The sequence below is a fragment of the Falco rusticolus genome, chromosome 9 (genome assembly GCF_015220075.1).
Source record: "Falco rusticolus isolate bFalRus1 chromosome 9, bFalRus1.pri, whole genome shotgun sequence".
Taxonomy (NCBI): domain Eukaryota; kingdom Metazoa; phylum Chordata; class Aves; order Falconiformes; family Falconidae; genus Falco; species Falco rusticolus.
In genome coordinates, this window is record NC_051195.1 from 13649742 (window position 1) to 13675524 (window position 25783).

Sequence of the window (25783 nt, forward strand, 5' to 3'; positions counted from 1 at the left end):
ATAAAAATTACTTGTTCTGCTGAATTTTTCTTGTAGATCTGTCTTTAAGCTACAGTTCCAGTTTTTAACTGACTTTGTCCCTTCAGCTGTGGTCTAAAGGTTTTGGAGTATTATTAATGTTTAGAATAAAAACTATATTTTCATTATAGCTGTCAGTAGTTAAGCAAAGAAATGCGGTTTTGTAATGTCTTCACCATGTGAATAATTAAAAAAAAAAAAAGTGCATTAAATGTAGTGCTCAACACTAGAAAATAGCCATCTGTTCCCACAAGCTGGAGTATAAATAGAACAAGCAAGGCAAGACAAGGATGAGAGTGGGTGTAAATGGTCTGCCGTTATGGAGTATATGTTCAACTAGGATGTTTTCCTGAATTCTGCAAAGTATGGAGTGCAACTCCATAGTTAGATATGGCATAAAATTTCTGGAGCAAATGCTATTTATTTTACTTTTTTCTCCGCATTCATTTGGAAGCAGAACATGTTTTAGGCATCCTGAGAAATAGAACGGGGGGGGGGGTGGGGGGGTGGCGGGAAGCCCAACCAGCTTCACTACAGCAATCCATAAGGGTGGGATTTTGAGAGTTTGGTTGTTTGGTTTGGTTTTTCAGGATATTGATCAAAAATGAGTTGTGCTAACAGTTTTCCCCTCATTCTCAACTCGGAATTCTGTGGATAGTAAGGCTCGAGATTAGCTTTCAGCCAATGTGGTTAACTGTTGTTAACATTTATAGCAGGTCCGAGCAAAATGTAGGGTTGTCGTATTCAAGATTAAACGAACTTGCCTATAGGGACTGAGAAAAAGGAGTTTTAGAAAACCCGTATCACTGGCATGAAGCTGAAGCAGGTTTGTTCCACATTACAAGCACCCTTCACATTGGGGGTCCTTACTTTTGCAACATCGTTATTTTTCTGATGCACATCAGCATTTGGGGGCTTACTGGCCTGATTGCCTTCTGTAGGCAATGCCGTTGCACAAACCTAGTTCTTGCTACACATAGGTACTCCACTCCTTTTTGCTTTTCTGGCAGTCCTCCTGCAGCCTGAAACCTTGTGTATAACATCTTGGGCCCCTGCTTTGGCCCCTCCTGATCACGTTCAAGCATCTTAAAACTTGGGTGGAAGGTCTGAAGAGAAGTGTTGGCACAGCGTATGCAGAGGGCGAGCCCTTACTCCCTGCATAATAGGAAGTCCATGAGACTGCGAGGAAGGGAGCCTGGAGACAAGGCAGGGGCTTGGAGCAGAGGCTTACAAAGCGAGTGCCATTGCCCTTAGCAGGCTTTGGAGTATCTGTAAAGCATTTCTGAGTAGCCATCTAAGAACAGTCTCTTGACTTTTTGGAATGCTTAAATATTTAATAATGCAGCCAAGGTTATAAATTCAGCTGTTTCCTTCTTTTAACTGCTGCATAGTTTGTAGTTGATAGAAACTGCTTTTGGGGCTTAAGCGTTTTTTGTTATTATTTTATTTATTTATTTATTTTTTTAACCAGGAAGCTCACCTGGGTAATACTGATCACTAGAAAATAGTTCTTCATAGATGTTCCTTTATTAGGTCCCACACTGGCTGAACTACGGTTAGCGGAGTAACCTTTTGTTTCTCTGGAATGCGTGTGCTCCTGTGTCCTGTTTTAATAACTACTATTCTGAAAGAACAGGGTTTTCTTCCAGGAACCTGAAATTGCTTACTTTAAACTTTCTTCAGTATAAACCAGTTGCAAGTAAATCCAGGGTAAACGATATCTAAAACTAAAATGATAAAATTCCAAGGTTTATTGGAGAAAGTTAATAGAAATTAAGGGGAAAAAATGAATACCCTGTCTATGTAGACGAGCCACATAGATTGCTTTCAGCCTTATATCTGACAAGGCTGGAGCAATGATATTCACAGCTAAGAGATTATTTTTTTTTTTCCCCCCAACAACGCTGTGTGTCAAAGTTGTATTCATGAAAGGAGATACAGATTTGGAAGCTCTTGCTTCCCTCCCTCAGCATTCCAAATGCATCTTTGGTGGTTAGTCAGATTAAAGTCTTTATTCACCTGAGGGTTTCCTTGACTCAGGCTCAGACAGGAAGGAGTTCTAACGTAGCTTTTGATAGACTGTCAGCTGCCTAGTCCTGTTTTGGAAATGATGATACTGCTTAGTATGACCAGGTATGATTATTACTTGCTTCTAAAATAAACAGAAGTAGCTAATGATTGCTTTGGTGGCCAGCTGAACTCTAAACAAGATGTTAGTCAGCTATGACACAGAAGTTCTGCTCTTTCCTGTTGAGCTGTACAACATTCATATCCCAGAATTAGTCTCCATTTTTAATTTATACAGAAAAAACTGAAATAGATGCACGCAGCATGTTGACTATTGAGAATAGAACTTGGGAAGATGCACACGTAAACCCCGCAACGCCCCCCTGGCTCTTTTCCTTCAGATATTGTGAAAGGTTTCTGAAATACCTGAATTTCTGAAATATTGTGCACAGCACAGCTTAATTCCCCGTGAACATCTCTCCTCTTCACCGTAACTTGGAGCTCACCTGGATCGATGAGTCTCTTGATACAAGTGCTGTACTTGCCAGCACTAGGGACAGATGGCTTTGCTTTGATCCCTTCACTGTCATTTGTCCCTTCCTGACAGTCACCTTCTGGCTTTGCTTTTCTGGATCCTCATGAAGATGGCATTTAATTCCTTCTTGAAGAAGGATTAAGTATGCTTTAGCTGGGAAGAGGTCCCTATACGCCGATTCTGTGTAAGATAGGGAGGGTCAAGATAATAACACCTACCTGTTCAGGACTGATGGGGACGGGGCGTGGGGGAAGCTGGTTTGTACTCTGGCTATTTTCAAGTAGCAGAATTCCCCTGGAAATTAAATGTGTTTATGCTGGAAGGGGTTGGGTAAATTGTTGACTGACAGAGCTGCTTGGCAGAATTGGAACGTATGTCACCAGATTCTCCTTCCCTCCCCCCCCTCCCCCCCTTCACATGCAGACTGTCCCCATGATCTCTCTATTTTCTGGTGCTGTCACCAGCTTATCCCATCGAACCAGAATGTTCGCCTACCTTGCTGTGTACCCTGGGCTGTTTCACTTTGTTCCCCTGCTGTCTCCTCTGTAATGCTGTTACTGGAGTTATCATGTCTTACTTTGTCTGCAGCACTGACTCCCTTAAAAGTAGAAAACCCTGCTTTTCTACTAGGTTTTTGTAAATATCTTAAGTGATTTATGTCTCAGTTGTATTGGTTAGGGGAAGGCATTAGTAACTTGCTAGAAGGAATCTGTTTGCAAGAGCAAGTACTCATGCAAGTGCTAATGCTGATTTGAACTTTTCAGGCTTTTTCCTTCGTAAATCTTCATCTTGTTTGTTAAAAATTATAAAACGTCTGCCTAACATGATTACTAAATACTGTTGTTTTTTTTTCTTTTCTCTCCCAACCCAAGAATTTGTCCCTTTGTACAGCAGCTCTAATGTACATTCTGAGTAGAGATCGTTTGAACATGGATTTAGACAGAGCTAGTCTAGATCTGATGATACGGCTTTTGGAATTGGAACAAGATGCTTCTTCTGCCAAGCTGCTGAATGAAAAAGACATGAATAAAATTAAGGAAAAAATTCGGAGACTGTGTGAAACTGTTCACAACAAACATCTTGATCTTGAAAACATCACGGTGGGTATCGTGCTTTTATTTGAAAGCCTTGATGGTAGTGGAATGCTTAATAAAGTGGAACTTGTAAACATTATCCTTAATCTCCTATCTCCCAGCTGAGGAGTCATGACACTTTGTCTACCTTCTATGTATATACGACTGCACTGCAAGTATTTTCTTCAAATGTGAAATTTCCTTTCTAAAAGGCTGTCAGTAGGATAAAGCTATGATGTTCTTCAGCTGTCTGATTCACTGTTCACCCCTGCTAAGGGCAGCTAGTTAAAGGTAGCAATTAGTAACAAGAAGCACTTTAACCATGTGTTTAAAGACAGCATTTGGATTATTTGACTCTTGTTTCTTTGCTTAAATATTATGTGCACATTCCCGAACAATAGGGTATTACTGTGTGTTAAATTGAAAATGTAGTGCAGGTTCTCCCATTAACAGTAAATAAACATCTGTCCTAAAGAAACTGATTTCTCTCTCCCCGAAGTGTGGTGGCAGATCTGTTGATTAGCATAATTGTGGATGCATTTTTTCCTTCCTTTCTCAAACATGTTTGTTTTTTACAAATGTATCTTCAGCTGCAACAGTGTGAGCTGTTTTTGCTTAAAAATAAATTTGGCCATGGTTTGATGCTAGCATCAAGCTAGCTTGAAAAACAAAGGGTAAGTTGCAAGTCTTATTAAAAGAGTACATTTAAAGAATTGATGACAGATTGACTGGATGAGTAGTCATAGATGGCAAAATTAGCACTGTGGTTTTGCTTTCACTATGTTTCAATATAACAGATGTTAGTACGGTCTTAATTTTTGAATGTCTTGTATTATACTACTTACGTTTGAAAGTTTCTTGTTAGGTTTTTGCTGGTTTTCATGTAATAGTTAAACCCAACAGGAGAAGCTTCTGATTTATTGTTTACAAAGTAAGCTTTTTAAGGCTTTATCTCTGCAAATAATGGTCCAACTCCTGCCAGTAATCTGCAGTTAAGATTGTATTCCATCTTAGGTCAGATTAAACGATTATATGCCTTGTTGAGCGGCCATTTTCTTTTGTAATTTTTTGACTTCTGTTGGTTTAGGAAGGGTTTGGTTTGGCTTTTTGCACAAAATTCTAGCTATGGAACCGATAGCTGAGTTGATATGAGAAGTCAGTATTATGTAACAGTAGAAAGAGTTGAATTTGGGGGGAGTATGATTAGTATTTTTGGTATATATTGGTATAATTCTTAACCTTTGGTAATCTGTTCGTGGTGACAAAGGAGAATTGTTTCGAAGTTTCAGGTTTAGGCTTGTTTCCTACAAACCTATGAAATGTGCAGGTAGGGGGCTTGTATTAATTCTCTGGCCTTTGAAAGCTACAAAGGAAGAATAAATCTGAGCTTGTTTTTGCTGCTTTCAGTTTATTCTCTAAATTCACATGATACAATGTGAAGATACCAACACAGAATGAAATTTGTTCTCTAGGTGGTGATCAGCTAGGGACTGGTATAATCAGCGTCTTATTTCAGCGCTGTTTTGGCACTGAAGACAACTCACATAGCTCACAGTCTGTCAGTGCCAGGATATCTTTTGCACTGTAAAATATAAGACAGCTCCCTTTATTAAGCACGGAACAGCTGGTACAGGTTCCTCATTGCTAAAGCATCCAGCTACACAGACCACTGTCTCCTATTTGAGCTTTTCTCATTTTCATAATCTGAGCTAGCCTGATGATTTATTTTTTTCTATGAATTGTAATTCTGTTCTTGAGTTTTCTTAGGCATGGGTTTTAAAGGGAAAGAATATATTAAAAAGGACTCTGTCTTCTGAAAGTTGTCCATGACTAAAGAGTAATATTATCAGAGGCCATCAGTTTCAGCTGGTTTTTTCTTTCTTTTTTTTTTTTCTGAGGCATTTGTATTTCTTAAAATTTTGTCGAGCTGTTGTAAATGTGTTAAATACTGTAGTACCTCACAGATGGAAACTGCTTCCCTCCCAGCTGCCCCATCTAGAAGCATAGACTATATAGCATTTAGAGAATATGTGCAAGCCAAATGAGATAATTAGGTTGTCTTCCAATTTATGATAGTAGCAATGGTAAGTTGAGACAATAATGAACTTCATATGTGGAAGATAAAGCTGCTTTCACATAGATCTCTGTCATGAGATATAATGAGTAATCTGTTTTGCGCTAGATGACAGGCAGAAAATGCTAACAAAAATGCAAATTTTGTGGGGGTAAAGAAAAGATCTGTGCTTTTTCAGACTCAGACGTAGCCACTAAGAAGCAGAAGGATGTTTTGATAACTCCAGTTTGTGCCTAACTGGTTACGCCTCTGTTTTGAATCTTGCATAGATCAGATGAAGATGATCAATACTGCCTAACTCTTCCCTCAAAATGTTATTTGTGTGACTGCCTAGATCAGGCTAAATGTTGAGTGCTCGAAACAGGTATTCAAAGGGTTTTGTTTTCTAGACTGCTGTGAACATTAAAATGTAAATCCTGAAACGGAAAAAGACTTTTCCATGGAATGAATTTGTTCCAGGTGTTTTTTTGCTGTCTTAGGAGAAGATAAAACCTGAGGATCTTCTCCTTCACGTTAGCAAATGGCCCTGCCTGTCAGCATAGCCCTGTGAAGCTCACGCTTGCAGCTAGCTCCTCCCTCTTGCATCATAACGAAAACCTTCAGAAGTGACTTCTCTTTTCAGTTGATGAAAGAGGTTATTCTGGTTTTCATTCTCAGCGTAAGGCTGAAAGCTTAAGGGACCCACATTTTGAGCCTTTAGTGTTAAAATTTTATAGTAATTGACATAAAAAATGGATAGAATGGATTACTTTTCTCAAAAGCAAAAGGGCTACAAGGTTTGATTAATTTTATTAAAAAGAAAAAAACAAAAAAAGAGCCAACAACAACAGCAAAAAATCAAACAAAAAAAACCCCAAAACAACCCTGAAAATTATATCCTTAAGCCCAGTAGTATAAATACTGAATTATTCATGCTTTATAATATTTAGCATAATTCTCAGGGAGTGTTTTTGAAGTGTGTTTCTGCAGTGTTACTGCCCTTTAGCAGAGAACTAAGCATCATATTTTAAATATTGTATGGCCTTTGAGCTTTCATGGTGAAGGTAGGAAGTTAACTAAATCTTTTGTAGCCATTCAGATCTCTAAGGAGAGTTTTCAATCAGCTTCTATCAATCTGGCTTACAGTTACACATGATTTCAGACATCCATGTTAGAATATTTTCAAGCTCAATCTATAAAATTGAAAGGAATCATCTGAAGAGGATGGGAAAGCTACAGAGAGCTAGGGATCTGTCAGACTGCTGTCTTCAGGTTCTCTCGCCTTCTCCCTCAAAACACTTTCTCATTTGGCTGGCTTCGGAAAGGGAGTTCTCCATCCATTGCTTAAAATATGCTCATCTCCTTTAGCATTATGTTTTTAGCTTACAGTTTTTGAAATTGTGAGGTTTTGGATCTTGTACCTCCCAGTGATGAGAAGAGAACGCTCTGTAACCAAGTGTGTTTAGTTTCCCCCCTGTGGGCAGACTCGATGAGTGTCTGTTGGCAATTAAAGGCAGCTAGCAGTTTCCCGGGTGGTGGAACAGTTGCAGGAGTAATTGCAGCTTTGTCTTTGTTTCCTCAGTGATGGGGAGTTGAGATGATGCTGAGTCAGGGAGGGATGACCAACCTGTTGTAGGTTTGCTGCTGCTGCTTGTGTTCCCTTGTCCCCCACAACACTTTCATGACCCAAGGACATTTTCATTTACGTTGGAGAAATGCCGTTACTCACTGTATGCTCATCAGTGACAGCCTGCTACAGAGCTTGCTCCTAAAAAACAGAACTGACTGACTTTGGGTGGTAACTTTTCATCCAGAAGTTTATTTTTCTAACTTTCTTTTTCTCCTTGGAAGTCAGTATTTTGAAAACCAGGAAAACAGCTGAAGATATTGGGGGGGGGGGGGGTGTGTGATACAATTTATAACATGGTTTTCCGAGACAATGGGATGTTTACTGAAGCCTGGTGAGTACTGGTAATCCCAGGAGGTGCTCAGGTTTGAACTGGTATCCTGGAACGTGCTGCACAGCTGAGAATAAGCACAGACCTCCCTGAAGCATTACACATCGAGCCTGTCAGGGAAGGAAGATAACTTGAAAGTGGTTAAATTCACTTGGCTTTCATCAGATCTCAGGCCTTTTTCTCTGAGCTTTCGTTGTTGCACCTATGCACCATATATGAGATTATTAAGTTTACAGTAGTTCAGATTTACCTGTGCATTTTCCAGGTGTTACAGAGGTCTATACTGGTCACTTTTGTGTAGGTGTAAATTTATGTGTAAGTATATGTTTTATTATTAAGATTTGCCTCTTATTAGAGGCCTTTGGAAAAACAAGTTACAGTCTTGACTTTATAAATGGTGTTAGTTTTGGTTAAAAACATTGCAGGGTATTAACAAAGATAATCACCTAAAATCCCTTCAGCTTCCATTTGCAGGGGGTAAACTTAACTTGGCTGTTGTTGAGTTTTGATATACATTCCTCTTTTTTTTTTTTTTTTAATATATCTGTAAATGTAGTAAGATTTTCTACATTGTTATAGTTTAATTGCTGTCTTCTATGGGTTTGACATTTAGAAACGCGAAATACCTATGTTAGAATTAAATGTATTCTACAAGCAGCAGAGCCAGTGTGTCCAGGAGACAGAGAAGCAGTGTTCACTGTGGCTTTGCTTGTGGTTTTTCCTGCCCGGCTTATTTGACAGTTACCTTCCTTTATTGTTTCTTTTGATAATAAGAGAAACAGATGAAAGGAGTCTGCTTAGGTTTTCTAAGCTATTAATAAAATCAAGAAATGTTGAAAATGCAGAGTATCTTTTTATCATTACAAAGTATATTGTTGTAACACATATTTTTCAATCTGTGCTCCCTCTGGTGGTTCTTCTACTCAGAACCTACAACTTTGCTTTTTATGGGTTTTATATGACATGTATTTATATGATTTGGTAGATTTGCTACAGCTGCCTATGATGATATCACTAATTCTGGAACATAACTCTTTCAGACCGGGCATTTGGCAATGGAGACATTACTGTCTCTCACCTCAAAACGAGCTGGGGACTGGTTTAAAGAAGAACTGCGACTTCTAGGTGGTCTCGATCATATTGTAGATAAAGGTATATTGGAGATGCTGCTTTAACAATGTGAAAAATCCGTAATCTTCCCAAGATGTTTGCTTTGCTTATATGTTTTCTGTGGTTAAAAATGGAAACATACGCATTTTTTCTCAGTAGTATTAAAAACAAAGAGTGCAATTCGATATCGAGTCACTGAGAAACATTAGTGACTGTAATCTGTTGCATGTGGGATTGAAAGTAGTTTTAAGGTTCAACGGAATGTGTATAATGATGCATATAATACGTGAGATTAAAAATGGCTTAATCATAGACAGAATACAGATTACTGTGTTACATAGCTCTGTACATCACACAAATATAGCACGCTTATTCTGGAGTAAAATCTCCTTTCCAGTCTTCTAGAATTGTTTTCAGGCCTGATTTTTTCAACTAAATGTCCTGGAGGAAGTCAGCCCTTCAGCAAGAAAGGATTTTTTGTTTCCTTATTTTTTAAAGACTTGTTCATCCAAAAAAACCCAAGACATCTCACAGATAGCAGAAGGGATATTTCTAAAATGAGTTCTTGAGCTGAACAAAGCTTGGTCTAAAGTAAGCAAAGGGGTGAACAAAGGAAGGATTGAAGAGATGAAAGCATTGTACAGTTTCAGACTTGTAAAGTATGGGGAGAGTGCACTTGCTGTATCTTTTTTCTCTTGTACAAAGCAGTGCATTACAGTTAAGAAACAGTCGTGTGCTGTACAATCTCTTCATTGTCAATAGAAAATAAAATACACAGGTAATTTGTGGTGACAATTGCAAACTTGTAAAGCCAAGATTGAAAGTTTGTGGTCAGTTGTTTAGTTTTGGTTTTTTTAATTTACTTGGAGAAATGAAAAACTTGGGAGTGCTGATCATGTCCTTCACAATTGTTTCCTAATATTAGTTTTGTATAGCATAAAACAAGGTTGACAGCAAGTCTGAGTAGCTAGTTTATACACTTGGCTTTTGAAGATCTCTTACTGATAGTGGAAAACAACTTCTTTTTGCTGTTTAGTTAAAGAATGTGTGGATCACCTAAGCAGTGATGAAAATGAAGAGAAATTGGTTGCTTCGCTATGGGGTGCAGAAAGATGTTTACGGGTCTTGGAAAGTGTGAGTATAAGCAGATGCATCATATTTCTGAAAACCGCTTTTTCTCAAGTGGACCTTTTCGATGTTACATTCTTTCAATGTATTGTTACATAATTACACTGTAATGTTGATTATTTTCTTTATAGAGGATACTGATTTTCTGATGTTTATCACTGGTCCTGGAATGTTAGTTTGAAATTTTATTTTACCATTCTGTTTCTTTTTGGTAAGAAAACTAAATGCAAAGTGATGCTTTTTCTCATGTTCTTACAAAAACCTGCTGTTTATGAATGTTGTTTTCAAGACATGGGTTTGACTCTCCAGTGTGTGTCTAATAATAACGAATCATTATAGAAGCACTGTTTTCTTAAAAGCAATAATTCGATGTGTATTTTAAGGATTGCTGCTTTCAAGTATCATCTAAGTGCTGAATGGGGAAACTGCCCTGAAAGTCAAACTAGTCCTGTAATCAGTTGAGCACGTATAATGAGGTGCGAGATGATACTTTTTTTTTAAATGAGAAATTTGAACAGAATTACATGGTGGTTTTGTGTAGAGCTAAATTGACAGGAATTGTGAGCATATGCTTCTCTACAGTGCCTTGTTTTGCCAAGTTTCGTGTTTGCTACTAGTGTTACTCTTTTTGTGTTGTGATACGGTAAGCAAGCAGAAGAGTGTTGTGATGTTTCAGCAGTACATCTCCACACCTGAGGAAGCAGCGGTGGGGTTCAGTGTGCAGGTCAATGAATCTCAGCGAACACCGTAAACCCAAGTTAGAGGACAAATAGTTCCAGCGCTAACTTGTTTCTTTGCTAAAATAGAAAGACTCAAAGATAGCGTAAAGTAAGCTAAAACCTGAGAAAGACGAACAATTGCTGAAGTACTAATCCAAGGGTGCCTACTTTAATGGCACGTGCCTTCTGAACAGTGAGAGAAAAATGTTCAGATCCAGTTTCTGCATTTATATTTGATAGATATGTTTGCCAAGCAGCAGAAGAAGAGCCTTGTTTAGTGGTAGAATATTCAAATCTGAGCCTAAGGGTGGTTTGTGATTTAGTGAGGTCCTTAAGGAACTTGGTAGAGATGACAAAAATCAACACACCAAGTCACAAAAATTTAAAAGAACTTCTGCTGTTTCTGGAAACTTACTCTGAATTTCAGTCAAGGGAATCAAGAAAAAATGTGATTTTTATGGTTGGATGCATAATAAGCTCTCAGAACAAGTTCTAAAAATAACACCTAAAATTTTGTTCTGTTATATTTTTGTGTGTATTTACATACACTCATACACACACCTGGGACACTATAGTCCCAGGATATAGAGTCAGGGTTCTGCTGTGGCAGAACATTCTGCCACGTGGTTTCTGTACTCACTATATCATGGAAGATGGTTTTATCTTCAGTACAACAATTTTGTGTGAATAATTACAAAGTGAAAACTCCAAGGAAATACTGGACAATGACAGTGAATGTTTACACTGGTAATAACTAAGAAATGTGCAACTGAACGAAGCGGGGTGGTAGGGAGAGGGAATGTTTCTCTTTCAAGGAAAAAGAAGTCCCATATTTAATATTACTTTCTCCTCCTCTTTTCAGGTAACTGTGCATAATCCAGAAAATCAGAGCTATCTGATAGCGTACAAAGACTCACAACTCATAGTCTCCTCAGCTAAGTAAGTTATAACAAAAAGACAATTTTGCAGAGTGCTGCACATGATAGGGCAAAAAAAATAGATAAATTGTTATACTAGAAGAGTCTAGGGGGGAAAAACCCCCACTGTTAATTTGCATCAAGTAATGCTGAAGTTAATTTACATGAGGGTATGTGTAACTGCCTGAGTACTACCAATACGTAGCGCTGCTATTGTTGGCTCTGTAGAAGCTGCAAACTGTGGATTCAGCTCCTTCTGTACCTGGTTAATATGAACACGGAAGAGGGCAGTTGGGAAGCCACGTTTATTTATTGTTTTTTCATTATGCTTAAGTGTTTACTGAAATGGAGCGTAACAGAATTGAAATAGTGAAATTCTGTTCTTAGCTGTTCTCCCTGGCAAAGATGCGTGTACAAACACCTCTAACCCATTTATCAATCTGGGTGAGGTCTCAGTTGACTGGCAGAGATTGTATCCCTCTTGTACTGCTCTTCATAAGAGAGCAAATGGAGCTGAAAATTTGGCTCTGTGGGCCTCATTGGAAACATAATTTCATGGTTGTAGGTTAGATATTTTGGGTACTTCTTTAAATAAAAAAGCCAAACAAACAACAAATCAAGCAGACAAAAAGCAGCACAGTTCATATGCTATTTAGGCCAGTATATATTTTTGTCATTTTTTGTGTTGTTGGTAGTTGAAACGAGTGTTGTCAGTTTAACATCAGACTAATGACATGCGGTAGAATCATGCCAGTGGTCCAGCAGTGTTAGAAGATTAAGACTTTACTGCTAGGAAGTCACGTGTCATTTGTTTATTTCTTACCGAGTGGAAGTAGCTCTGAGGACGGATGGAAGTAGCTCTGAGGACAGAACAAGAGAATGTTTAGGTAACACTGTCGGGATAATGTTGTGCCTTGATGGTCAGAGGATATGAGAGGCTGGGCTTGTATGGTGAGGCGATATCTTCTGTAAGACTGTGGAAAGAAAAATGAACTTTTGCTCTTGAAATCTCAAGCTGATAAAGCTCTAAGCCACAAAGCTTTCCTGGCCTTTGTTTTCACAATTTCAGTTGAGCTCATAACAGATTCTATAGCTGATAAGTTCATTATGTCTCCCTACTGACTAGGCATCTAAGTGTCAGAAAAATTCTGCATGAGCTCTGTATTTGAGGTTTTTTCCTGGTGAAACAAGTATAAAGGTGGAAAGTCCTGTATTTTGTGGAGGTAATTTTGTTCTGCATCTTCTCCCTGCAGAGCACTGCAGCATTGCGAGGAGTTAATTCAGAGATATAACCGTGCTGAAGACAGTATCTGTTTACCAGACAATAAGCCTCTGCCTCACCAGAATGTAGCTAACCATGTGGGTAAAGCCGTGGAAGACTGTATGAGGGCCATCATCGGTGTCTTGCTCAACCTGACAAATGATAATGGTAAAACAAAAAATTTGCATGTTCGGTGTTACAGCATCAAGTAAAACATTTATGTGCGCCCTTTCCTTACGCTGATTATCATTTTTCTATCTACAGTGTAATAAAGTAGTTAAGTACGGTAGACGCTTGCTTTACAGTAACGGGTAATTTGTCTTCGCAAATTGGATGAGTGTTTGCAAGCATTACGTGCCAAGATGCAAGCTTTTGCAAAACGACCCCTGTCTGTCTTTAGGGCGAAAAGGTTTTTATCAATCGGCTAATGATTATGAAAATGAGTATTTTCAAAGTAAGCCTCTAAACTCTTTTTGTTTGCAGAATGGGGTAGTACAAAAACAGGTGAACAAGATGGTCTGATAGGCACAGCTATGAATTGTGTGCTTCAGGTTCCAAAGTTCCTACCTCAAGAACAGAGATTTGATATTCGGGTGCTGGTAAGCTCTTGTATCTTTTACATCAGTTTCACCCCCTGGTGCATTTAACTACTCTGGTTCCAAATTAAGGAGCAGCCGCTACAGTTTTCCTTGACCTTATATATACTTGGTGAGGTGCTTAAAGAAAGTTTCTGTAAGGATTTGGTGGCTTTGAGCTCCGTTTTCCCTGTTTGGTGCGAAAAAGTGCACTGCTAGATGAACAAAGAGATTTAGCTAAATAAGTCTGTGAATTACCTAATTTTCAAATGTCTTTTCAATGTAGAAATACACTGGGTGTTACTGTTTGAGATAAGGGCTTTGTCAAATTTACCTCAGCTTATGTAAAAAGGGTCTGTGTGGCCTAAATAGCAACACTGAAATTGTGCACGTGACGGGTCTTTTAAGATGATAAGCTGAAGGTTGGACACCTGACTCCCTAATCTATGACTGAAATCACATGTTTTAAAATGTTTTCGTGTTAAGACTTGTAAAAACAGGATTCCTGCATACAAGTTCTATTATAGAGGGATCTCAGTTTTGCCTCCTATTCCTTTAAATCCTGATCCTTCTACCAAACTGTTTCATAAAGGTGTGCTGCTAGTTATGTGTCCTCAGAAAGATAAGGCTTAAAGGCGACATTTATCTGGATAGCTGGTTTTTGCAAAATTATCCTTTTTCAATATGTGTAATCCTGTCGGACTCTCCAATTCTTGCAGGGATTGGGTCTGTTGATCAATCTAGTAGAATACAGTGCTCGGAATAGGCACTGTCTTGTCAATATGGAAACATCATGTTCTTTTGACTCATTCTGTACGGGAGAAGATGATAGCCTAAAGATAACTGGACAGATTGATGCTGTTCAGGCTTTAGTGCAGGTAAGAAATGTGTTTTTCCTGTAACAGTTACCATTTCTCATTATCGGGCTGTCAAGGGGGAAAGGCAGAACTCTGCAATGAAGATTTGACGTAATTTTTTTCTGTTTAGTATTTTGAATAATTCAGCATAGCGGGAGAAGAGTGGTGCTGCTCACAATTTTGACTTGTTCAGTACTGCCCATTACAGAAACAGCTTTCCTGGTAAAAAACAGTGGCATCATTATTACAGGCACCCAAAGGCTGCTCTCATGCTCCATAAAGCTTTCTTGTTCCTATAGAGTTTACTTCTAGTTTTCTCGTTCCTAAATGGTTTACTTCTAGTTTTGTTTTAAACCAGCTGTAAAAACTGTGAGCTGCTCCTGTCTTAAATACTTTGCTTCCATAGTTTTTTTTTTCTAAGTACTATATTTTTGGGAGTTTGTAACATTAAATTAGAGAAAAAAAAAAAGTATCATGCTTTATAAGAGCAATAAAATATGGATGTAATGATTATGGTTGTGAAACAGCATTATTAAATGTTGTATTGACCAACTTAAAAAATAAAAAAAGAAATTCACCAATAATTCTGGTGAATGTGTTCTACCAGCAAACTAAAATAAAAGGATTTAAAGGAAATACAGTCTTTTTTATTACAATTGAGATAATTTTATGGACACTTTTAGCAGTTCTTGTATTTAACTATGTGAAACAACTGTGCAGCAGTGGACAAAAAAAAAATCAACAATAAAAATAAGTAATGCGTTCAGCTCTGAAGCAATATTTAAAAGTGGTGGTTGTATGGTTTGGGAAATAATTCAGAAGATGTAAGTGTACAGTATGAGATTGTGACTGAAGCAGCATCTTGATAAGTAATTTTAAATTACTCTTACTTTTCTGCTTTTTACATACTAAGGGAAAAGCTAAGGGAGCAAAGAGGATAGCTAGTAGGAAAAGAAAATAAGGATTAGTAGAGAGCAAAAGTGGGCAGGGAAATATGGCAACTTTTAGTCTTCCAACTGCGTCTCAAAGAAAACGATGAAACATCTACGATGCCCACGAGGAGCCTGCTAGTTCAGTGCCGGCAAGGGCGGGAGGGAGGGAGGGAGGCTCTTCTGTAGAGCACAGCGTTGGTGTCGGGATAAATTATATTTTCCTTGGAAAAAGAAAAAAAAAAAGGCTATTAAGAAAAGTATTGACGACTAACTGTCTTAAGCGGTGAATTGTGAAGAGGAAATAAACTTGCAAGTAGTAATTCAATGTGTTTAGGATTTAATTTCTAATAGAAATTCCCCTGAAATTTTCCCCATTAGCTATTTCTTGAGTGTGAGCGAGCGGCACAGCTGGCGGAGAGCCAGACAGACGAATTGATTAAAGAAGCTCCTACTGCTCAGCACGATAAGAGTGGGGAATGGCAAGAGACAAGTGGGGAGATACAGTGGGTCTCCACAGAAAAGCCAGATAGTACTGAAGAGAAAGATAAGAAAGAAGAAGATGATGAAGAACTTGATCTTAATAAAGGTATGTTGTCTGGTTGTGACGAGCTCAGAAAAAGCAAAGAGCTCTTGTGACTGCATAAATTCCCACCTTCTGCTTCCTACCGACGTGCAGTCTCTTGGGCTGAGATTTCCTCAGTGTGTTCCCCAGGTGAAACTGTTACAGATCGTAAGTAGGAGCAGTTCAGAGCTGAAGCATGAGAAGTGGAAGAAGAGTTATGCTACTTTTTATTTTCTTTATGTACCTTCGATCAGTTCCTTCTTAAAAAACAAACAAACAAAAAACCCCACACCTTTTTAGAGGTTCTGTGTAAGAAATATTCTGGAGCGATGGCTTTTAGGGCTTTACCTTATTCTTCTGAAACAGTCCTTGAAAGTTACCTGGCTTAATTTAGTGGGGTTTTTTTTCCCCAGGGTATCATGACCTGTTCTTGTTTCATGCTGCTTTTAGGGATTTGATTTTTTTCCTCCGCTCCTTATTTTCATGTACGCTTCTCCTGTCCCCGTCTTCTTTCTGTCTGAGTTCTTCTCCCTCCATTTGGTGGTATCTCAGGTACCTATGTAAAGCCTTTATGTGCTGCATCTTCAGTAGCTTGTTCCAGGAATTTAAGTACCTGTAAGCTGAGTTACCGTAGTTTGTCTCTGGAAAATGTATCATGTCTGAAACATCAGTCCTTCTTGGTTTAATCTCCTAATAGTAGGGGCAGTGTATTACTTCTAATAGCGTTATGGTCTTCTAATAGTAGGTGCGGTATATGATTTTCTCCAACCTTGCTTTATATCCTTTGTCCTTTTTGTAGCTCCGTCGTGGTGGCTGCAGCTGTTTGTGGTTTGCCCAAAAATGCTGAGTGTCTAGCAAATGGGACTGTATATGTTATCCTCGATATAACTTTGGGTGGAAGTCTTACTGGCTTGTGGCATCACATGAAACATTTGTGTTTGTATTTTGGAGTGTTAAGCATAGAGTTTGCACACTGTAATGGTTATTAATAAAATACTGTGTAACATAACGGGTTGACGGTGAGTGAACACCATGTTTCTGTTCAAGAATGTACTGCTGAGGTAGACAGAGTTTGTCTGATTCTTGCCTCTGAGGTCTCAGCCCAAAAGCTCATTTTGTTTCAGAGGAAAGAATTCTGAGAAGTGATAATGAAGGATTGTATTTGAAGCAGTAAAAGATACCAGCTGCTTGGAGAATACAATACACTCTGTTGTCTCTCTTTACAGCTCTTCAGCATGCTGGGAAGCACATGGAAGACTGCATTGTGGCCTCGTACACAGCATTGCTTCTAGGCTGTCTCTGCCAAGAGAGTCCAGTAAGGGAATAAGTCAATAACTTGCTCTGAAGTCCAGTATGAGTTTTGGTGAAGTAATAATTCGCGGTATTGAATAGGTTTACTGAATTAGGGTTCAGTGTGAGCTGGTACGTTGATGAAGCTACACTGATGTATATAGTTTTGTGAAAAGTTGCCAGAGGCATTCAGTCTGAAACAAATTTTCTGAACATCAGTATGTTTATCGAAACCAGTTGGAATTGAATATTTAACCTCTTCTGCCTCTCTCTCCCTTCCACTCTTAGTCTTAGCCAACAAATGAACTTGCTTTGGAAAGGCAAAGGAAAAAAAATGGCTCACCTATTCTATAATTAAAACTTGCTTTCTTTTTCGGTAGTTTCAACAAGCAAGTTAACATCAGACTTGTTCATTCATTTTTATCAGTCTGCTTTATTTTTACCTCCATTGAAATTACATGAAGTCGCGTATGTCCATGTGAGTTGAAGATGATTGCCTCAGGTTGGAAATACATAATAGAACTAAAAATGTGGAACTCTAATGGCCGAGAACTTCATAAACTTTTCGGTCAAATATATACTCGAATGAAAATGAGGTTCAGACCTGCCTTCATGCTTGTCTAAATTCATCATGATGGCAGGAATGGTCTTTCACGTGCTGTTCTGTACCTTTTGACTGATTAGCTTCCATACAATTTCAGTGCTTGGAGTGATACTGACAATAAGTTCAATAATTCTCAACCCTTAACAATTATAAAGGGAGATTCTCTACGTGTCAGGAGAGTGATCTGGTGGTGGTTTTTGTTCTTGATAATCCTCTAGGTTCCGGAGAGGTTTGATGGCTGTGATCACCTTTAATGGGAATCCCCAACCCAAAAAACCCCAAACCAAAACCAACCCCAAAAAAAGTTTAGCAATTGTTGTTTCCTAGAAACACCGTAAACATATGAGTGTTGTTTGAGAGACTTAAATCATAGAGATGACAGCGAAAGCCATCTTAATAATGATGTGAATATACTTGTCTTATTGCATTTCACATGCAGAGTAATACAGTTCGGTATTGGAAAAATATTTCCCAAATTAAAATGGATTGTTTTATTTCTTAGATCAACGTGACTACTGTGAGGGAGTACTTACCTGAAGGGGACTTCTCGATAATGACTGAAATGCTCAAAAAATTTCTCAGTTTTATGAATCTTACTGTAAGTAATACATGTTTTAAATTGATGTATGTCAATATTTTTGTAATTGTGTTTTCTGTTAATAGTCCATACATCTTTAGAAGCACTTAATATTTTTCAGTTTGTGTCTTTAGAAGAGCACAGGATGGTTTTCTGTTTTTTAAATACTGAAAACCGATTTGTCTGTCATTGCTTTGGTAGTAAATGGGGAATGAAGCTACTTTCATTTCATTTGGTTCTGACTGGTCAGGAAAATACTTTTGAATCCTCTGCCTGAACCTAATTGCTTTTACTGACACACAATTCTAAATACTAAAATTTGGAAATGAGCATAGTTCTCGAGTACTTTAGAGGTATTACAAATGCTTGTTTGTTACTTCTGTTTTCTGTTACATTTTCCAGTGTGCTGTTGGAACAACAGGCCAGAAATCTATCTCTAGGGTGATTGAATACTTGGAACACTGCTAGATACTTAACTTCCGCTGCAGGCACTCTAATGCTGGAGCTACCCTTAGACAAAAGAAGAAGTCATGAAAGAAGTCCTTGAAGGATATACCAAGAGCATTCATCTGTGTCATTCGTGTTCGGATTTTTAAGGCTACCTGGTCTCTTAACCATGCGTTCAGCATTTTCTAAAAGACAGTTACTACATCAATCTGCAACTATCAAAAATGAGGGGAAAAAGGTTCTGAGGAAAGTAAATAAAGAAACCATGCTGTTTATGATGCAGTGCAGTATTTAAATATTTTTTGGCAGGGTTTACCCTCCCTATCTTTTTTTTTTTTCTTGCTTTGTTCGTGACAAGTTTCAAGGGGAAAAACTTGCTGCTGATAGTGCAACTGCTGTTTACTGTTGAGCCACTGTTTCATGCCAGCCAGGTGCAAAGGCAGCTTAGCTACTGAGGTATCAAACAAATGTTCTAATAAAGAAGTTCTGGACAGCAGCACCGCTCCTATTTGAGTTTAATTTGCTCTTGCTTTTTTATTACTAGATTATTCCAAAATCATAAAATATAAATTTTTAAATACTTTTGTGATTTTAACTACTGTCTATATTTAAAATCTGTTGGAATCCAAAGAGGCGAGGATTGGATAGTTTATTTTTTATACTGTTTTGATTGAAATTAGGTTGCTGAACTATTTCTCAGTTCTAAAACTATCATGGCCCATGTACTGTAAACTGATAGACCATAACACTTGGTAGTTCCAAGAAGCATGCAAACCCATAAACACACAAAGCCATTTGAGGGTATGTTATCCATTTAAAAAAAAAAAATAGTAACTGTAAAAAGGTGTGCCCTGTTTAAAGAAAGAAAGAAAAAAATATTTAAAAAAAAAATATTCAATCCCAGGGTAGTTTACACTTCTAATAAGCAAAAACTTTGAAATGCTGTTTTGATTTGTTTCAAGGAAGCACTCAAGATGTATTTTATAATACTCAATACAAAGAATTTGGATGTTTTAGGGGGAAGAATTTTAAAGAAGCTAAAACACCAATGGGGATTAATGTTTCCAGCTGACATAATCTTTCTATTTCATTCTTCTGTAGTATGACAAAGTTTAAATGCATACAACACAAAGCCTTAAATTGCTGATATAGCTAAGATTTTGTTCAGTCTGAGGTCTAGTTCACAGCAAAGCATTGTGTTTGAAGACTTAAGTGGAACAAAGAATCCCAGAAAATACGTGACTTTTTAAACAGTTTTTTTCTTGCACTCATTATTCAGACCAACAGAATTGGTAATTATTTTTATTAAGGTGGTCTTGAATATTTGCAGACTGTTCTGAGATCTGCTTCATTGACATTTTTAAATACCTGTATAGGTAGTTGCATCATGTTATTCCATTGAATTTGTAAAACTTGAAGCCATAAAAATATTAGTTCTATGTATAATGAGGGGGAAATAACAGGAAATCTAACCTGCTTTTAGATCTTGTGTTATCTCCATGTATAAAGTTAAGAACTCGTGCTTTTGTATCAGTGCCAGCTGTAAATTTTTTACATACAGTGGCTGCCTTCTATGTCTTCCTATTTTTGATAATGCAGATTGTTGGGAATTCTGTAAGGAAGTAACTGATTAGCGGCAAAAATCCTATGTTGGTCATACGTTTTTGCGTTTTCTCTCATCACCTTCTAAAACTTAGTGTATCAGTGTAACTCAGAAAAGTTTTTGAGGTTGTATTCCCCTTTGTTTAAAAAAAAAATCATTATTGAGAGAGAGAGAAGCTGTATGTAAATGATAGGAGGAAATCACTGAATATTTTGCCCTTCTAGTTTTCTGATTTTTAGAGATTTTCACTTACTATAAAATTTTGATTTGATTATGTAGTTTTCTGTGGAGAGATGGCAAGAAAAAATAAAATACAGATGTGATGATGGGGGAAAGCAGGGACAACTACCTTTCTTTGTTACACTGGTAATTGTTTGGGAATTGCTTTACCTCAGTGTTTAACAGTTTTTTTTAAATGTAACTAATTGTCAAGCACTGACAAATGCAGATTTTTTTTTTTTTTTTTTGAGGGTGGGGGGAGAAATCACCCTGTGAACTGCAGTGCATTTTTGTGTGTTAGACCCTCAAATAACTCTGCGTTAAAGGGTACTTGAGGCCAACTTGCAAATTAAAGTTTTAAAGTAACTTTTTTCCATTGTAAATATTTGTGTAAATACTCTCAATTGGAAATTAGAACAGTAGAGTACTTTTCTGAATCCAATCCTATTTTTATTTTATACAGTATTTCTCAGCTGTGATCTTTGGAGCAAAAGCCAACGGCAGGAAAAATAGTTTGTACCAGTTTCATGAAGTATGTCTTTGGGTTTTTGTAAATAATTTTAACTCAAATAAAATTGCTACTTTCAATACATATCTTGTCTTTTAACATGCAATAGAACACTCCTCTGAGTGATTGCAGAAAGGCAGTGTCAGGTAAATTGTTAAAGGGGAAGGAGGAAAAAAAAGGGGGGGGGGGGGGGAATAAAAAAAAAAAAAGCAATAGAGGAGCATCTTGATGGTAGCGTTCCACAAAATTCAGTGCCTGGACCTGAGGTTGTGTGGTCAGTCAAACCAACAAAGCCTTGGAGTTTCTGGAGATGATGTGCTCAATCTCTTGATGCATTTTGGAGTACTCCACACAAGTTGCTGTTGATCTTTCAGCTGAAGGGGCATGTAACCACTCTAAAGAGCTGTAGTTAGATTAACAAAAACATGCTTCCTTATGGTGATACTTTTCATGTCTTGGGGGATGTTACTGGCTTCTTTCTTCAGCAAAAACTGAGAAAATTACTGTGAGCGTTGCACTGTTTGTTAATACAAATGATGCTTTAATTGCAGGGTGGAATTTTTTTTTTCCCCAATGGATTTTTTTTTCTTAAGTGATACAACTAGATGCAGGTACAATACGCAATAATTCATAAGCTGTAAAGCGAGTTAAATGTGATGTGTCATCTCGGTGCCACTTCAACAAGCATCAGTGTAATGTAGCTTTATTTCTGTGCTCTAAAGGGATGTTACTGAAGCTTGAAATATGGAGCAGTATGTTACTAGTATGTGCCACTGTAGGAGGCAAATACAGCTTTATGTAAGCAAATGTGTTCCACAAAACCCCCAACAGTTCTGTAAAAGTATTTCCTCTTGGTTATGTTGTTGGTAGATAAGTACAGGAAGCATTATGTGCGGGGGCTTTGAGATGACGTCAGCATTTTGAGATTAACGGGACGATTGTGGAGCTGCTGTAGAAGATTTGGGAGTCATCGCCTTTCACATAAATCATTTCACTCTCAGAGCGCTCTGAAATGTGTAATTTGCATAATAAGAAAATGATCTTGCATGATGTGTACAGCACTGATTTACCAGAAGCTGAATGTAGAAGCAGGTAGTGCTGGAGATGATTTCTCAAGCTAGCCTAATGGAATGGGGTTTGTGCTGTCAGCAGATTGAGTCTCTCTGAGCAGAAGGTTGGACGATGATATACAAAGGTATAAAAGCTTCGTTCTTCCCCCTGAGCCAAGCATCTGTGCCAAGCGTGCAGCTGGAGCTGTGCAGTTCTGCTAGGGAGCTTAACAACCACTGCATGGCCATTTTGGCTGCGCAAGAAGGTAGTGGGAATTCTCATAACAATTTTAGGGCATTACATTTTTTAGCTTTTTCTGTAATCCGGTACACTAACAAGAGTTCTTGCTTTTAACCGTGTTTTCAGGCTCAGGTACCTCGCTGAATTGATAAAGATGTTTTTGGTCTCAGATGCACTAGAGGGTATCCTGTCTTCCCTCAGTTTTCCTTCCTGGACATCAGTAATTCCTCCTTTGAGTCAGCAGAAGCCAAAACACACTCAGCTGGGGCTATTACCAGGCAAGGCCACGCAGTTTTTCAGTAAAGTTTTTTTCATTTAGATGGTACCGTTCTTGTTTAAAGGGCAAAGAAAATGAACATGTGTATTTGAGCTCAAAAGACAAAGAGGGCTTAAGCAGCTGCCATTCTTCTGCATCTAGCCTTGCCTTATAGGATGGCTTGTTAATTGGGTTTTTGAAGATAATTATATGGGAATTTGCCCCAAATTCCGCTAGCCAAGTGTTTTCAGAACCAGGCCGATGTAATTCTTGATGCTGCTGCTACTCCTCCTCTGTGTAATGTGTTAATTCATCTTTGGTTAAAGGGCACTACTGGATTCTTATAGCTACCGTTCATGCGTGTTGTTTTTTACTGCCCGACAGGTCCCCTGTCTAAGGGACTGTAATCTGTTACGGCATTTGCAGCATCAGCAGGTGCAGATAGTCTTACTGGAAGTAAAAGTGAAACCATTATAAATAATGCAACTGCTTGAAGTCCTTATCCAAGAGTAGATTGATTTATTAATGCCGCAAGGGTCTTTATTCCAACTGTGAAAACTGAACTTAATTTGCAGCTATAGGTTAAGCTTTGCGTTGCCATGCTTGGTATGTGTATCTGCCTGTGATAACAGGCACTCCCTTGGGGATGCACAGGCCGTTGTAAGGAGCCCTGGAAAAAGGCATCCTGGTTGGGAGGAAAGTGAGCTGCACTGGAGACTGCCTTAAATTTGGAAGACACATGTTCATGTCTTTCACTTCTTGTCTTTCAAACTGTATCTGTAAGTCTCCTAACCCCCAGCTATTGCTACTACATGTTGAACTCCTATTTCATCAGCTGAGAGGACTAAAGCCCAAAGAATTTCTTGAGATGTGTGGAAAGCTAGATTAGTAAATAATAAAAAGAGTCGTTCAGACGGTAATATCTATTTCCTCTTATGCCCATGGCATAGACTCAAAAATTCTAGTCTGTCTTAGGTGGCCCAAAGTTATTTAGGGGAAGGTTCATTATTGGATAAATACTAACTTTTAAAAAAAGTAAACTGTGGCAGAGTAAAACTAGATGATGCAGCCAAGAGGACTCTCTTTGGAGTAAAGGAAAGAATAACAGGAATTCTATTTAGATTTACTGTTTAGTGTGGAAATTCTTTGTTTCCTGTATTGTGACAGCAAACTTGGTTGTGTCTGCGTTTAGTTTTTTGAAAGTGGGGAAGAAGAGTGAACCTGGAGTGTGGAGTGTATTACATGATTTTCATTCCACCTGTAAAGCTCACCCTGTGGTTGTGCCCTAGAACAACAGTTTGGTGTCGATCAGGTGAGTGAGTAATAATAGTTTGTGTGTGTCTCTTTCCCCTGAACTTCCTAGCTGTTGTCACTTTACCTTCTTCAGAGGATGAAATTTGTTTTCTCACCACTGAAGATAAGGGCACTGAAAAGAGGATGTTTTACCAGGAGAAGGATTTGAGTCAAATATGCACCAAAGAGTTTATGTTTAGTGGTGGACATGAATATTTACCACCTGGATAAATATTTTTGTTAAAGACCCAAACCAGATTTATTCAACAGGTTCTTAGTTTGCATTGTTTTCTCCTTCAAACTCACGGATGCTTAATCAGTAGAAACTAAAACTTGAGAAAAGCTGCAAGGGCTGCAATTTGAAGGAAATAATAAATAAATACCCCCCCCAACAAACCAACCCACAGATACTAGAAATAATTTTACTTTTTTCCAGCTAGCAATTAAATTCATTTTCTTTATTCAACTAGCCTGTTTTTGTGAATGTGACAGTGAGATATGTCGTACTGACAGTTGCTGCTCTTCCATTTCCTTCACCGTTACAGTATTCTACTTGGTGGAAAGCAAACCTTGATGAAAAATACGTGGGTATGTATGTGCACACGCACACACAGAAATGCGTACCTGTATATATATAGTTTTGTTTCTCTGCTGTTACCAGTACCTAATGCATTAAATTCAAGGTGAAGGGCATTACAGCAGAAGTTTGAATGAGAAAGAAAAGGAAGGAGTTGCTTTTGCATCAAATGAGACCTGTCCGGAGCTGTGCACACACCTTACTGCCTCTGGGAATGATGCCAAATTTGTGGAACTCCGGGTTTTTTTCATGGATGTGGTGTTGGCCTCGGATCCCAAACATGGCTCTTGAAAGTTTCTGGGGTAAAAAGTTTTAAAATACCCAGCCTAAGTTGTTTTCTGGTCTGCCGTTTCATTTATAGTCTCTGAATGGAATTTTAAGGATAAGCCATAAGGAAAACTTGCAGTACGGTCACTTTGTGTCACAGCTTTACTCTGAGGCATGAGTTTAGGTTCAAAAGGCTGATATTCAGATTTCTGAGCCTCAGAAAGTAGTTTAGCGATGTATTACATAAACTTGCTGTATAACATCTGGTGTCATTTTGCTGGCTCGTATTTTGAATTTTTGTCTTCATTCAGCAAGGAATTACAAGGCAAAGCTAGCTTATCCAAATTACAAATGCTGTCATGTTTGTCTAGGTTGAAGAGCTATAATGAAATTACGCTTTAGCAACAGAAATGGAGCATTGTAAATTAAATAGAAGTGATGTGATTATTGTTTGTAGTCTCCTTTGCCCTAACTATTTTTAAAACCTGGCAATAGTTTTTTAATAAGAAAAAATTAATTTTCCTAATGGAAAAATCCGATTGGAATTTGTGTGCTGAATGTATTCATGCATATCATACATCTGCTTTTGAAACGGAGCTTCATCTTGCAAAGCAACATTTTTTTTGTTCGTGATACCGTAGATTACAGTGAGAGCCTTATCGAGTATTTTGCAAGAATGAATTTGTAGCTATTTTATCCCAGGTAATTATTTTCCTCGTTCATTATTTGGTGCAAGTTATAGTGGTTCTTCAAGTATCATTTCAAATTTGAGACAAAACCAAGCATCATACAGGACTTCAGGTGTCATCTGTGTATTCCTGGAGAACATCAATTGAAATTGTTGGGACAAACCAGTACTCTGGAATGATCTGCTAGTCTATTATACATCCAGTATAAGGCTGTAAAGAAGAAAAAATAAATTATTCTCTTGAGAGCGCTAAATCAATGTTTATGTTCCTCGCAAGAAGACATCAATACATGGCTGTGCTAGTGGTGGTGTACAGTGTTAAAAGGTTTATACAAAGCTGAAATATACCGCAACTGTATTTTTATGTAACACTTGCGATAGCCTTCAGAAGTTCTCAGGAGAACTGGTTTGGTCGGGTTGATTAACATATATAATGGTGCTTCAGCTTTTTCAAGTCTT

General features: G+C 38.0%; 1 protein-coding gene across 5 annotated transcripts in view; it reads left to right on the top strand.

Annotated features, from left to right (window-relative positions):
* WAPL (WAPL cohesin release factor) overlaps positions 1 to 21037 on the top strand; it is a 159860-nt gene extending 138823 nt beyond the window's left edge. For all 5 annotated transcript variants that reach the window (XM_037400924.1, XM_037400922.1, XM_037400927.1 and 2 more), the window contains 11 exons: positions 3433 to 3660; positions 8685 to 8796; positions 9791 to 9888; positions 11464 to 11540; positions 12772 to 12947; positions 13263 to 13378; positions 14074 to 14232; positions 15522 to 15729; positions 16932 to 17020; positions 18102 to 18197; positions 18579 to 21037. In XM_037400924.1, coding sequence (XP_037256821.1) covers positions 3433 to 3660; positions 8685 to 8796; positions 9791 to 9888; positions 11464 to 11540; positions 12772 to 12947; positions 13263 to 13378; positions 14074 to 14232; positions 15522 to 15729; positions 16932 to 17020; positions 18102 to 18197; positions 18579 to 18644 — 1425 coding nt within the window. In that variant the 3' untranslated portion in view covers positions 18645 to 21037. The remainder of the gene's footprint in view (positions 1 to 3432; positions 3661 to 8684; positions 8797 to 9790; positions 9889 to 11463; positions 11541 to 12771; positions 12948 to 13262; positions 13379 to 14073; positions 14233 to 15521; positions 15730 to 16931; positions 17021 to 18101; positions 18198 to 18578) is intronic.
* Positions 21038 to 25783: the final 4746 nt, after the last annotated feature.